The sequence below is a fragment of the Mustela nivalis genome (assembly GCF_964662115.1).
Source record: "Mustela nivalis genome assembly, chromosome: 4".
In the NCBI taxonomy this organism is placed as follows: domain Eukaryota; kingdom Metazoa; phylum Chordata; class Mammalia; order Carnivora; family Mustelidae; genus Mustela; species Mustela nivalis.
The window spans coordinates 365,090-380,244 of record NC_139023.1 but is presented as its reverse complement, the minus strand read 5'-3'; the positions used below and the strand labels follow the sequence as shown (position 1 = coordinate 380,244).

Below are 15,155 nucleotides of genomic sequence, written 5' to 3'. Positions count from 1 at the left end.
CTCGGGTGTGGCTCGTGCAGCGGGGCACGGGGACTCACCGGGATGCCGTAGCGCGTCCTGTACAAGGTCCTCATAGCCACGCTGGCCCCGCACAGGCAGCACTCGTCCATGTCGGAGGCGATCTGACACGAGAGGCACAGGGGGCAGAAAGTGCCGCAGAGGCCTGCGTGCAAGGGGAAGCCACAAAGAGCAGTTAGTGAGAGTCGTCTCGCTGGCAACGAAATCACGTTTTTCCGAAAGATGCTGGCTCCAGAGACGGCTCTAATGGGCCCTGGAGAAAGCAGCGTTTGTCGTCTGGCTTTTTCTGCCTGGCTTCGGGGGCCCTCCGTCCAGCAACTGGGGGTGACTCGCGAGTCACGGCACCGGGTCTGATTTACCTGCAGAAGCTCCTTCGCATGATCCTTCTGCCCTGCCCTGTGACATAGGGTCCCGCCTGGGGAGGAAATCGGTGGCGTCAGGATGTCTGAGAAGCCCTCTAAAGCCATGGGGGGTGTGTTGAGTGTCAAAACACCGAGTGAACAAATCGTTAGGGACAATGAGCCAAAACAGATTCTAGAAGGTCGTTCGGGCAAAAGGACCCCATCACTGTTAGGAGGACGGACGCGCCCAGAACGGACGGGATTTTGCTCTCGGCCGTTTACAGACTTGAGTGCGGCTCCGCTTTAGAGACGCCCTGCAAGGCCCAGAAAGGGCTCGAGAAAGTGACAACAAACAGGAAACTGTTCTCAGATATGCTTTGAGTGAAAGTCTATTTTGAAAAGCGCCGGGGTGGAGTTGTGGTGTGCGGTACCCTAGATGCGATGAGAGAGTCAGCAGTTCTTTGATGACTGTTTTTAAGCAAAAGGCCAAAGATCTGGGAACTTCCATCACCCCCGGAAAAAGGAGGCTGTTCCTCACGCCTGAGGTCAGGAGGAGCCCCACAGAGAACGTCTGCAGCCCAATGGCTCCGGAAAAAGTCTTCTCACTCCAAAGTGTGCTTTGTGGTGGGAAAGAAGTAGAAGTCGGGAAAGCGAAAAGCCTGTGGTGCTTTCTGAAGTGAGGCAGTGACAGGAGTCGGCCGTGAGAGCCAGAGCGCACGGAGCAGCCTCGTCAGAGAGCGAGAGGGAAGCAGAAGACGGAGCAACGCGTCCAGAGGGCGGGGAGCCCAAGAGCTGACAAATGGCAGACGGCGGAGGACCTCGACAAGGGTCACCGACTCAAGGTCATGCAGGTAAAGTGAGTGGAATAGACTGGAAAAACCCCACAAAATAGCCAATAGCAGGCATGAGCAAATACGGCCAACTATAGAGTGAGACTCTCTTTTAATGGGGTTGGCTCATGTTAAGAAGCAGCTGAACTCTGCCCTGTGTGATGAAGGCTCATCTTGCCAAATTTTCCAATTTTTGAGAGAAGTTGGAAATCTAGATTGGAAAGCCAGATCTTTCTGTATGTGGGAAATCTGATTTTGAGGTGTTTCCTGGTATTTTTAAATTACCACATGAAGCAAGTTCATCGTGTACAGGACAAACAAAACACATCTGGTGGCTAAACCCACCCATGGGCTTGCAACTTGTGACTCCGAGTTGGCCACAGAGTGGGAGCTCGGTGACAGGAGAAGCAGACAAGTTTTACCAGGTCAGCAGCCTGCGTTCTGGGAGCCGGGGAGGAGAGTGATGACTTACAAATCCCCAGGTCGTCGCAGCAGTCAAATACGCCGGTCTGCCAGTCACTGTTCATCACCGCCCCCGCGCCGTATCCCGGCTGCGAAACAACTGGATTCATTTCTACGGCGAGTTCCGGAGGGCACTGCCTGTGAAAACAGACCAGCGCCGCGTGAGACACCTCCCTGCTCTGGGAGGGTGTCGTGAAGCCGGCTGAGCAGACCTCTCAAACCACCTCTCCTGATCACGGTGGCCGCCCTCCACTCACTCCGCAAGACGTTTCTAGACTATCGTCTGGGCTCGGTAATGAGAGATGTCAGGGACACGGGGTGGGGGTTCCTTCCACAGGTTTTCTGGGGGTTTTATTGCCCCTTCCTCTGATCCTTTTTATCAGCAGGATGATTTTTTTCCTTCTATTTCAAGACAACCTTCCTAAACAAAGTCTCTCTTGCACATGCGGTGTTCTATTTAACAGCGATTGTAATAACTTTTACGACGCTATTGCACAGGCATCACCTCAATTGTCCCTCAATCGAGCCTTGTGAGACAGAGTTCTTTACTTGTGCAAGAAAGTTCTCGTCACACCGATGCTTCTAGATAACGCCAGTCCTCATTGCATAATTGCTAGTCGTATCCTGGTAGCTGGAGTTTTAACAGATGTCCCTGGTTACTTAAAAAAAAGTCAAAAAACCCCCAAAACCAATTAACTTCTTTTTGTGAAATCATCAGGCCAGAATCTGGGGGGGGGGGGCGGGGGCTGGACTTCAAGCTTCCACAGAAAAATCCAGTAGTGGCAAAACCACTAAAAACAGTGTCCCTTGAACAAAGTGGTGCCTACATGCATCTCAGACTTCATCCAGCGATCAAGCGAAGCCTCCTGGGCTCTACCCAGTCGGGACTCCTAGGGGAGAGGAAGCATCTGGCCTCACAACGGCTCATGTAAAACTTTCTTCTTCACTACTTCACATCTGACCCTGCGCCATGCTCTGCGGTCCTCACCCTGGCTCGCCTCTCACACTCCCCTTAGCCAGGTGCAAGGCCATCCAGCCCCATTACCCATCCCCTCTCTTCCCTGTCGCCGGGAAGGCCCCAGTCAAAGGTGTTCCCAGAGCACTTCTCAGTCTGGACTGTGCACGGTTGAAAACACAGTTACTTGATTCCGACTCAGTAGCTGGGGTGGACCCTCGGGAGGTAAAATTCTTGTGATGCAGACGGTTCTGAACTCTGAGTACAGGTCATTTCAGTCTCGCTCAGCCCTTCCCGGCTGGTCTTCTTAGCTCTTCCCCTGCCCTGCTCTTTCTCCGGATGGATTTTGTCTCCACTGAGATCGTGGCTGTGATCACTTGATTCCCCACCAGATGAGTCCTCACAAAAGGGGTGGAGGTGTTCTGGAACAATAAGAGCAGGGCACTCCGACCACCCTCGAAGGCTGCCTCTAGCATTTATCATCAAGCATCTGCTTTACCACACGGAGGGAAAACCAGCCGACCGAGAAGGCTCTGTGATTACTGTCACCTCGCTCCAGGAACTACGGTTGAAACTCTACAGCTGGGTAAACATTTCGTTGGAGTCCAAAGGTCCTTCTCTCTGATGATTTAGGAGGACTGCGATAGCTTTCTTACTCTCATGTAATCATAGTGGGCACATGATGTGAATTCGATCTACTATCTGCGGAATAGTTACAGAAGTTGAATAAATTGCACAGGTAATATGTTGTTCAACACTGAGTGTTAGAGATACACCTTTGGCCTCAAGGATGAATGACCCAATACCTTCAAAATACGTACTGGGAAAAGCATAACACAAAAGGTACACATAGCTGTTGCTGCTGCGGGTGTATCATTCAAGAAAAAAATATGCCAGTAAGGCTGTATTCTTAGTAGAAAATTACTTCTTGCAAGAATCAATGCTTGGGATGAAAAGAGTCACATAACTGAACCAATCAGTCTAGCCAACGTATCGAAATGGAAAACTATGTGCAAGTTCAAGACCCAATCCTAACAACTGTTCCCGGGCAGAGACTTGATCTCAACGATTCTTCCAGCGCTTCCTTGCCCTTTGTGCAGCCTGAGAACGTCTACTTGCTGTGGTCAGTGGTTTACAGTTGGCTGTGTTTGGTGTAAAAACAAAATGCCAGGGAGCAGGGCCTCACTGGGTGGCTCAGTAGGTTGGGCCTCTGCCTTCAGCTCAGGTCATGATCCCGGGGTCCTGGGATCGAGCCTTGCATCAGGCTCTCTGCTCAGCGGGGAGCCTGCTTCCTCCTCTCTCTCTGCCTGCCTCTCTGCCTACTTGGGATCTCTGTCTGTCAAATAAATAAATAAAATCTTAAAAAACAAAAACAGAAAAACCGGCTGGAAAATCAGTTCTGATAGGGATCCTAAAACAGGCATCTGTTGTGATTGTCCCATCTGCAAATCACATCTACCCTAGATTGTACTGTGTGTGTTAATTCGATTAACTAAATTCCTAATCTAACGCAGGGACTCCTGCCGCTTGTTCTGCAAACTCTGAATTCCCTTCCTTGAAGTAAGGTGTTTAGAAGTACATTTTAAGGGGCGCCTGGGTGGTGCAGTGGTTTGGGCTTCTGCCTTCAGCTTGGGTCATGGCCTCAGGTCCTGGGATCAAGCCCGACACTGGGCTCTCTGCTCAGCGGGGAGCCTGCTTCCTCCTCTCTCTCTGCCTGCCTCTCTGCCTGCTTGTGATTGCTATCTGTCAAATAAATAAAACCTTAAAAAAAAAGAAGCACATTTTGAAAACACTCTGTACTGTATGCACGTGTTGTAGAGCTATTTGTACATTTTGTGCTTCTCTATGTGGCTGGGTGTACACTAAGCAGCGGTGGTTCTTACGTTACACCATGCACAGGACTCACTTAGGGTCCTTTAGTGTGTGGAACCCGATTCAGTGGGTCCAGAATGGGACCTGAGGCTTGTTTTTGCTTTTAAAAGATTTTATTTATTTATATGACAGACAGAGATCACAAGTAGGCAGAGAGGCAGGCAGAGAGAGAGGGGCAAGCAGGCTCCCCGCTGAGCAGAGAGCCCGATGTGGGGCTTGATCCCAGGACCTTGAGAACATGACCTGGGCCGAAAACAGAGGATTTGACCCACTGAGCCACCTAGGTGCCCCCTGAGCCTTGCTTTTTAACAAACTCTGGGGGTGTGCCAGTTCTGCTGGTATCTGGCCCACACTTTGACTCCTCAGGGTCTAGACTGTGATTAGAAACTGGGTTCCAATCTATTTTCCACCCTCTGTGTTCTTGGACAAATAACCTAACTTCTCTGTGCCTCAGTTTTGACAACTTTAAAATGAGTGCAGTAGCATTCTTCTCATGGTTTGTTGTGTTACTGTGATGAGAGTAGGTCGGCAGACCACGTCTGCTCAACACTGTTTCTTGTATGTCCGTGAGCTGACATAGGCACCCCGTATCTATTTGAGACTAAATGTCGTTAAGTAGCGGGTCCTGTGACTGTTTCATAGTGCGGGGCCATGCCTGGAATCACAGCTCCCGAAAGCTAACATAGCGGGGCTGCGGTGTGCAATGGGTGTGGATCTGAAACCTTGGACTGACGCCATTGCTTTTATCTGGCAAGACCCAGGAAGATCCCATTACGTGAAGACAGTTTGAAAACTGTCAGTCTGGAGCTCAGTCATGAAGCACCTGCCTTCAGTTCGGGTCATGACCTCAGGGTCCTGGGATCGAGCCCTGCATCCGGCCCCTGCTCCGCGGGAAGGCTGCTTCTCGCTCTCCCACTCCCCCTGCTTGTGTTCCCTCCCTTGCTGTGTCTCTTTCTGTCAAATAAATAAATAAAATATTTAAAAGAAAAAAGAAAACTGCCAATCACCATATATGTGGAAGAGAGAGTCTACAGAGTGTCTAAGTGCCAGGTCAGCGGGGGGAAAGCCTGAGTGTGATCTGTTGCCGACGTGACAGTGGCCGGGAGCGCTCTACTTTCTAAACGTGCTCCCGTCTGCACTCTGGTTAATGTCCATCCCGTTCGTCCTCCCAGCAGACTGCAGCATGCGGGGAAAGGGGCTGATAAGATGCTTCCTATCGCACACATGGAAACTGAGGCAAAGAGTGATACGCCAGGGCCAAGGGAAAGTCACGGTCGCCAGTCCAACACCTTAATTTATAATAAGGGCATGAGCACGAAGACTGAGTGTTGGCCGGCACCCTCTTCCCGGTCTCGTCGGGGGGGAAATTATATATATATATATATCACATTATAAAACCCGAAGATAAAAAAGTGGACCAGGCGGCATGATCCAGTGGTTTCCATTATGGACACTGGCCACAGACTCCAGCTTTCCAGTCACTAGCTAATGAACCACCCTGTGACTCTGTCCTCACCTGTGAAGTGGGGATGTGCGCAATGGTAGCTTATGAAGCCGTCAGGGTCACTGAACAATGTTTGAGTGATTTGAGTGATTAGAGGGATGTCTGGCATGGGGTAAATTCTCCATGAGCAGCAGTTACAAAAAGGACAGTACTTGGCCCTTGAGGGAAACTGGTAAAATCCGCGGCCTTCCCTCACACGCTCCATACACTGTGGAGCACGGGCACGTCTTCCACAAGGCCGCAGAGGAAGGGGAGAGAAACAGAAAGTAAGTCACATGTCCAGGGAGACAGAGTGGCAGGGCTGGGATTTGAATTCAGTTTTGGGGACTCCAAGGCTCTTAAGCTTGTTTCCACAGAGTCTGTCCACCTGGATTATGAATCTCGGCCAGCTAGAGTGAGCAGACCCGCTCGGGAAGGAAAGTGAGCACTTCGTAGGCTGTGCCAGAGGTTGACAGTTTGAGACTGACTTCGCTTTCTTAAGTCTGCCTGTCAGTCGGCATGTATGTGCTTGTGTGTGTTTATCTAGGTAAGTATTTTTAGTGTCTTGAACCCAGACGCTCAGAAACTTCCTCTAGAGTTCCACCATGTGTGTTCAGGTAACTGGTTCACAACCAGGATTGCTTTGCACCCCGCCCCCAGGGGACATTTGGCAATGCTTTGAGCTATTTTTGGTTGTCCCCACTGGGGGTGAGGTGCCATGGTCATCCTCGTGGGTGGAGGCCAGAGATGCTGCTAGACACTGTGCAAAGCACAGGACAGCCCTCACAACAACTAACGTTCTGTCTCCAAATGTCAACAACAGTGCTGCGATGAGAAACCGTGGTTCTAAAACATCAAGGGCACCAGGAAGCCTGAGCTTCTGGAAGGTTCTAACGGCGTCTATACAGTTTCCCAGGGATGTAGAAACGGGGTCCACAGCAGTCAGACAGGCCGTCCTTGTGAGGAATGGGACCTAACACGTTGTTTCCTAGTCACACATGTTTCAAAGGCTAGAACCCGGTGATCGTTGCATGTCCCGGTTTCCCCGTGGATTTGTTCACACCCTGTTCTGAAATCCATCTCCTGTGTGGCAGGTCCTGCTTGTCTCTCCCCTCCTGCCCACCTGTCTCTTTTTCTTCTGCTTCTTGTTCCTATGTGGACAGCAGAGCTCTCCAGTTCTACTTTTTTTTTCCTCTTTCAATAAACTTCTTTTTTTTTAAATTTAAAGTCAATAAATATTTATTTAAGAAATTTTACACGTGATTCCTTCCATGCCAATCACTGTAGTTCCTCCAAAATCAGAATCATAATCTTCAAAATAGCCCTTTTAAAAAGAACTTTTGTTCAATATGGTAGAATTCTTTCCTTCAGTGGGATGAATATGGACATAGTTCAAAAATTCCCTACCTGCAATCTTTGGGATCCAACTTCTTTACTTTAGGGCAATGTTTAGGGTCAGAGTAGGGGGATCTGCCTGGTTCTCAGACACCCTCTAAACACGAATGCATTCAAATCCTGCTTACCCCTAAACTATCACATCCTAGACTTGTACAGATTGTTGGGATACCCCAATATTAAAAAATGTGACTATGAGGTCCTTCACATGGTTTTAGCAGGTCCTTCCCACAGATTTAACACAAAGTTCTGTGAATAAAAGAAACGACGCATATACTCCAGAAGGTGTTTCCAATCATACGGGTCTACAGAAGGAGCACCATCGGGATAGACCTCCACTCTTTTGGCACACCTCCCACCGAAGTCCAGTAAACATTTAGTGAAGTGCAGAACTCATCAGCATGATCGGTGAATTTAACGTGAACTGTTCTGTCCTTGTGACCACAGCCTGACTCAAGAAGGACATGAGCAGCACCACAGAAGCTCTCCTCACTCTCTTAGGAAGTCCCTCTGCCTCTGCTGTGTTTGAGCCTTACGTCTGTTCAATTATGCGCACTCTGTGTTCTTCTGTGTCTGGTTTCTTTTGTCCAAAGTTAGGACTGTGAGATGCAACCATGGAGCACACAGCAATACTTTATTTATTCTCATTAACATATAATAAATCATCACACAGATGAAGTACAACTTATTTACCCATGCTGCCATTGTACGGTTTCCAGTCTGGACCATTAGGAATGGTCACCTCATGCTATGGACATTCTTGCACGTATCTTTAGGTGGACGAGGCACGTGTTCCTGCTGTGTCTGCCAGGAGTAGACCTGCTGGGTCCTAGGGTTGGCAGATTGTGCCAGACATTATTGTCTAGTGGTGGTGCCAATGTACACTCCCATCAGTAGTGGATGAGAGTTCCATTTGCCCCATGTCCTTGCCCCACGTCCTTGTCAATACCTGGTGATGCCACCATTTTTCTTTTGACCCAGAGGGTGCTACAAGAATCTGGGAAATGGAAGCCTATGCTTAAGACTGAGAAAAACAGAAATTATGGTTAAATGATTCAATAGAATTGAGGGTAAAAAAATAAAGGAGATTTAAATTTGGATAAGTAAGTCCCAAGTAATATTTGAGACATACTTATATTAAAACACTTTCCATTCTTTAGTTGTAATTCAAATTTAACTGGGCATTCTCTATTTACCTGGAAGGTTCTAGAAATAGCTTTGGAATCAGAGAGTATCATGTTGGGTGGAGCACTTTCTGCCTCCCAGCTTACAGGAATGGGACCGGTGTGGGGGAGGCCAAAACTATGGAGCTCTCTAGGCCGCGCAGGAAGCTGTCTCCCACCCCTCAGGGACTCTGATGGAGGCCGCGATTCAGGATTCTGTGTAAATTCTTAGAAGAGCATTTCCTCTGGGAACGCAGTTGTGTATTCGTGGATCAAGGAAGGAAACTCAAATTTCTCGAACAGTTTCCACTGCCAGTTTCCACGTGAAGCAATCTCGGGCATGTGGTGGGATTCTAGCCTCATAACAACCTTTTCTCCTAATTTGAAATCAAATAGCTAGAGCAGTGTAGCCAGGTTCCCAGGCAGGTGAGCTGAAGCCAAAGTCCATATTCTTCCATTCTACCAAGTCCTACCTGCCAAGTCCTATCCTTGGAGGAGTCCCACTGATGGGCCTGGGGCCTGCATGGGCTCCATTCTCTCGACCAGGCTCAGCTGTGCCAACCAATCTACCAAGCCCTTGGGCCTTCCCAGACTCCTCATTCCCCTACTTCCTTCCCTCCTTTGTCCTCGGCCCACCTCCTTCCGGCTTTCAGTTTTCCACCAGAGCACCCCACAGGCTATATGCCACCCATTTCTGGAAAAGTAGAGAGAATAAAGCCAACTGGCAGACCTTGCTTCGAGTCACTTGGAGCTTCTCCATCACCCAAACGTCCCCCAGCCCATGTTTCAGTGCTGGGTCTGCGTCTGCTTCTGGGGCTATTTGTCCCACTGCCCTGCCTCTCAAGCTGAATTCTGCGTTCTCTGCATCACATAGGGACGCTCTCGGTGTACCTGTTGTGTACAGACCAGAAAGCTCCGTTCCAAGATACGCTTCTTTGGCATAAGAGTTATTTTTGAGTCCATTATTTTGAGAAGCAGCACACACAGGAGAAGCTCTGAAAACAGAGTCAAAGTTACCCTTTAATGGAAAATTTCCATTTATAAGTGTTCCATTCTCCTATCAGGAAGACAGGAAGGACTCTATACCACGAGAGACGCTAATCAGTGTAAAACTCACGGACTTAAACCTGCAGATCGCAACCTTATTCCCTGCTCTCCTCCACAGTCATGGCTCCCAGCACACATTCTCTCCAGTGCCTTTAGCTGAAGCTGGCGTTGAAGCCTGAATTCTCAGCCACCTTTGAAAGTTTCTCTTCTTCCTGCATATCTCCCATGTGTATGAGATACATGTGTAATCAGCTTCTGTTTTTCTCTTCTTAATCTGTCTTTTCTCTCAGGGGCCCTAGGTGAGAACTTGAAAGTGTAGAGGGTGAATTATTATTTTTTTCTCTCCTCCAAGTCATTTCTGAAAATTTAGCCCAACCATGAAAATTCTCAGTTATAAGGAAATTTAAAAATGATTATGCATAGTTGAAAGCATGACATTTCTTCATTTAAACTAAATAATACCTGAAAACAAAAAGCCTCTGGTCACTGTCCAGGGCGATGCAGTAGTAGGAGGGGGGCGTTCTGCCCAACTTAGTGACGCCCTCATGTGGGGCTGAGCTGAGCACGCATCCCTTTTCTCCACAGAAAAGTCTTTATAGAAAATCTTTACAGACTCAGATTGGAAAGGAGGTTCCTCACTCACCGGTATCCGGCTTCTAAGCTTCCCTTCCTCCCCAGACACACTCGGATCCTGCTCTTCCCCCCCAAAGCTCCCTCTTTGAGCTTCTCCAGCACCCGGAAGCGCCACAGCGCGCCTGCTGCTGGTCCCGGCTCTGATCTGCTTCGGAGCCAGTTTTCCGGGTCACCTACAGAGCCCTGCTTGCCCGTATCCCAATAGGTTCCTGACGAATGTGCCACCGATCACATCATTTTGTGAAATTTTAGCAAAACAATGAAAACTGTGTTATACGTAAATTTAAAATCAATTGTGTGTAACTGAAGTTATGGCATTTCCTAATTGAGGCTAAATAATTTCTATAACCAAAAAGCCGCCCCAAAACATTTCCCCTTTTGTTAAAAATGATGCTCGTGCTTGGTCACCCCTAAATCAGAGCTCTCTCCGGAGTATTTGCGTATTTGATGTTCTCAACCGGGAATTTTGCAGACACCAGAGAGTCCTTTATCCTACTTTCATCAAAGAAGTAAAGGTTTTGCTCACGGAAACATTTAACGGGGCGAGGGTCGGGAACACAGGACACATCGGATCCTCGCAGGTCCGTCGTCCCCTCTCCTCACTCGTCTCTCGGGTGATATAATGAATTCAGCTTCTGCTCCACTTCTGCCTTAAAATTTGTTAATCTGCTGCCCGGCATACACGGCTCTCGGGGAAGAACGCCTGTTCACTTCTGAATCATCTCAGGATGTCCTCAGAAGAGGACCCACCTTATTTTTTTCAGTCCTTTGATCACCTTTTCCATCCCGTATCAAGTCAGGCCGCAGTGCTCACCAGTCTGCAGGAATTCCCTCCATCCTGTTCCTGCCCGGAGCTCCTGCCCCTTGTTTTCCTGCTTACCTGTTAACATCTCATCTCAAATGCCACCTCCTCTGTGAAGCCATGTTGGATTTGCTTGTCTTCTTGCTCAACTTCTTCAACACTCTCATGATGTGGTGGAGAGCCTCCTGGATGTGGGGGTCAGCACACTGGACACTAACTACACTAGGTACTTGGCTATCTTTGTGCCCCTTTTCTCTAAATGCCAATAACAGTATCTCCACTTCCTTTTCCCAAGGTCATCAGGAAAGCCCTTGCTACACTAATTTCAGAGATGTGCAAACTGAGCCCTTAGATTTCTATTTTGTTTTCTTTTTGCAGGTTTTTCTGAGGGTAAAAGTGGGTTTAGTTGTCTGGGTCCCCCTAAAACCGTGACTTGCACATAGCCTAGAAAATGCTAATTATTGGGGTTTAGGATAAACTACCCTAAACTACGGAGACTTGGCACATTGAATATTATTAAGCTGAATCCTCCGTTTAATCCCCTATTCCTGCCAATAATAAATTATTTGCCCCAACAGTGTCAATGCTGAGAAACTCTGATTCATACTTTCATCTTATTGTTAAGATTTGAGCAGCTTACAAACCTCCATATAAAACAAGATACAAAATGAAAAATGAAGAAATTGGTCACAGGGAAAGTAAAGTCTGGGGCAAAAGTAGTACAAGCTTTAGGCTTCCTCTACGGTGCTGGACATGGGCTGTCTATGAGGTTTTGGGCTTCCTGCCAGGCAAAGCAAAGAGGGAACACAAACATTTGGGAAACTGACCAAGTGTATAAAATAAAAACAGATTGAGACCTAGAGAAATTTCTCATCAAAGTCCTCAAAAGGGAGATGATATATAGTATATGACATGGGATGGTCAAAGCCTTTATCTCCACAATAAACAGAACCGTGACTTCCAAGAATTTATTTCCTACTATACTGTTAAAGTGCAATGGGGGAGTAGAATCCCTCAGAGGGATCGATGAACAGCTAAAATGATCCCAGCCAACTGCTTATCTCTCTAATCATCGGGATGATTCAAGATTAAAATTCAGATTTAAAATGTAGATTGTTGGGGTGCCTGGTGGCTCGCTGGGTTAAAGCCTCTGCCTTCGGCTCAGGTCATGGTCCCAGGGTCCTGGGATCGAGCCCCACATCGGGCTCTCTGCTCCGTGGGGAGCCTGCTTCCCACCCCCCACCTGCCTCTTCACCTACTTGCTATCTCTCTTTCTCTGTCAAATAAGTAAATAAAATCTTTTTAATAAAATAAAATAAAATAAAATAAAATAAAATAAAATGTAGATTGTTCAGAGAGACACATGGGTATATATTCTTGGACAACCCTCCATGAGTAGTATTTCCACTAGCCAGGGCATAATAAAAAATGGGTAGCAATGGGCTGAATTAGAAGTCTTTGGTGAGAACCCAAGGTCAGAATCCCACGATGGCTGCTTATTACGTGTAGGAACAGGTATGTAGAAGGAAAGGCATATAAGCCAAATGTATGGTTATAAAAATCAAATGATGCCGTCAGGCCACCCACCTGAATGGAAGGCACCTTAGCGCAGCATGGGGGTGAGCTAATGGCCAGTCTAACTCAACACGGAGAGAAGCTAAACACATATTTGTGAGAAAACCTCTGTTTTCCCCAGAAACCAGTTCTGGCCCTGCTTTAGCAAGTGACTAGAAGGGAAACCGAGAAAGGAAAATGGCCAGTACAGGGTACACCTGACATTTCAGTGATGATTCAAAAGATGCAGATAGTGTTTTGTTAAGAGGTACGCCTTCTGCATGTACTAATGAGTTGCATGTGACCATTGGAATGATCAAAGTCCCAAAGACGTGCACCATAGAACCTGGAAAATGCTTATATCTGCAGTGGGTATCAGCAAAACCCACCCACTGCGACAATAAAAAAGGACAGTAAAATACCCTGGGAGTCCAGTTTTAAGTAAGGAACTTCCTGGTCAGTGTTATAGACATCAAAGAATGCAACACGGGATTGCAGACAGACAGCATGAGGGGTTGGCCTTGCAGATGTGGCACTTGCCCCACTCTGATTCTGACCCCCTGGTCTGGGCGAGCTGGTTAGTGGCCTTGGGGCAGGTATGTTTAATGCTTCCCAGGTGAATCCAAGGTGTGGTGAGGCTTGAAAAATCACTGTATTAAAGAAAATCTGGCCAAAATGATGATTTGAGAACTGAAGTAGCAGAGTTAACTCTTTTACACAAAAATAAAACACACATCCCCCCAGTTCAAATTTCTCCTGACACTTAAAGTTTTACTGCAAAAACGTGCAGTTATAAAAGTTTAGCCAAAATAATATGTTCAGTGAAGATACTCTAAAAGCCACAAAATAACAAAAGAAAAAAATCTCTCATAAATTCACCATACAAAGTTAACCTCATTGAAATTTGTTGTGTATGTCCTTATGTTTAGTCCATAAGAAAATAATTCGTGCACAGGACCACGTTTTAGTGAAGAGTCTCTGAAACATGACAATAAAGCCATTTCCCCTACCAGGTAGAGACGGCTGCTCCCTTGCTCTTGTGATTTGTCTCTCTGGGAAGTGACAGCCAGTCATTGGCTCCAACTCAGAACTGTCATCTGATTAGTTAGGACCCCTACTAAGATGTTCGAGTTGGTGTAAAAGAGCAGAGAATGTCTTTCTTTCTAAGAAGGAGGGTTTTGGTTTTTTTTTTTTTTTTTTGAAATTTTATTTACTTATTTGACAGAGAGAGAGAGAGACAGAGAGAGAGGGAACACAAGCAGGGAGAGAGGGAGAAGCAGGCTTCCTGCAGAGCAGAGAGCCCGATGTGGGGCTTGATCCAAGGACCCTGGGACAATGATCTGAGACAAAGGCAGATGCTTAACCCACTGAGCCACCCAGGCACCCCAATGGTGGATTCTTAAAATGGAAAATGCTTAGTCAAAAAGATATATCATAAAGCTTTATAAGGATATTGTCAACTCACTTTGTAGTTAGTATCAATTTACTGAACTATTTAAGGCTGACCATTCACCATGCCCTATTTATTTTTGCATACTTTTTAAACTTTGTTAATTTTATGGTTCAGAATTATTTGGAGTCATTTTCATTTTCATTTTTTTTTTTAAAGATTTAACTTTTCTATTTGATGGACAGAGATCACAAGTAGGCAGAGAGGAAGGCTGAGACAGAGGGGGAAGCAGGCTCCCCGCTGAGCAGAGAGCCCAACGCGGGGCTCGATCCCAGGACCCTGAGATCATGACCTGAGCCCCAGGCAGAGGCTTTAACCCACTGAGCTACCCAGGTGCCCCTAAGAAAGAGTTTAATTATTGCTGATGATAACAATGTTACACATCGGGAAAGGTAACAAGTGGCCGGAGCATCACGATTTCAAATAATTTGTTTTTGTTATATGAAAACAGAGGCAATTAGACTTAATTCTGACAATAATAATAAACCTCAAAATGAAAGCAGAAATTGCGCCTCCTTACTATTAAAACGGATTCCAATAGCAATTCCCAAAACCAATTAAAAGATAAGAAACTTTCTAGAAGCAATTTAAAATATTGTTTAAACACACCAGTCTTAATGGTAATACAATGATTTCTTCTGTAATGATTAAGAACATTTTTTTCCTCTTAAAATTGTATCTCCAGTAGCACATTTTAAATTAACAGTCTATGATACAATCATAGGCTCTTTACAATCACTGCTGCCAAATTTAATTCAAAAGACAACTGCGTGCTGCAGACATATAGGTAGTTTTTAATTCGAGGAGACCAATGAAGAACACCTACTATTCAATTCTGCCCTGACTTGTGTTAATTACACGGTAAGGTTTTCAGGGTTCTATGGTTTCTGTCTTTAATAGTTTGTTTTGCTTTTGAAAGAAAGAGAAAAGGTCACACAACGGAAAGGGTTATTTTGTATCGCAGAACACTCACCGCACACTGGTTGCAGAGAAGGCAGGCGGCAGCCCGGCTGACCGGAGAAGGCTCAGGACGGCACCTGCTCTGCGGGCGGCCTCGGGCTCCAGTCCTCCAGTCGGCCAGGGTGGGGTTGGGGGTGGGGTAAGTCAGGGCGTGGGGCTGGATCCAAACGTCCCTCCTGCCAGTGTTCTT

The 15,155-nt window shown here is 46.9% G+C and overlaps 1 protein-coding gene across 5 annotated transcripts in view; it reads right to left on the bottom strand.

Annotated features, from left to right (window-relative positions):
* LOC309862537 (placenta-specific gene 8 protein-like) overlaps positions 1-15,155 on the bottom strand; it is a 21,059-nt gene extending 5,904 nt beyond the window's left edge. For 2 of the 5 annotated variants that reach the window (XM_082726531.1, XM_082726530.1), the window contains exon 1: positions 39-4,657. In XM_082726531.1, coding sequence (XP_082582657.1) covers positions 39-485 — 447 coding nt within the window. In that variant the 5' untranslated portion in view covers positions 486-4,657. Of the gene's footprint in view, positions 1-38; positions 4,658-8,992; positions 9,045-14,978 lie in introns of those variants that run through there. The other 3 variants (XM_082726532.1, XM_082726533.1, XM_082726529.1) reach the window with 3 other exon arrangements.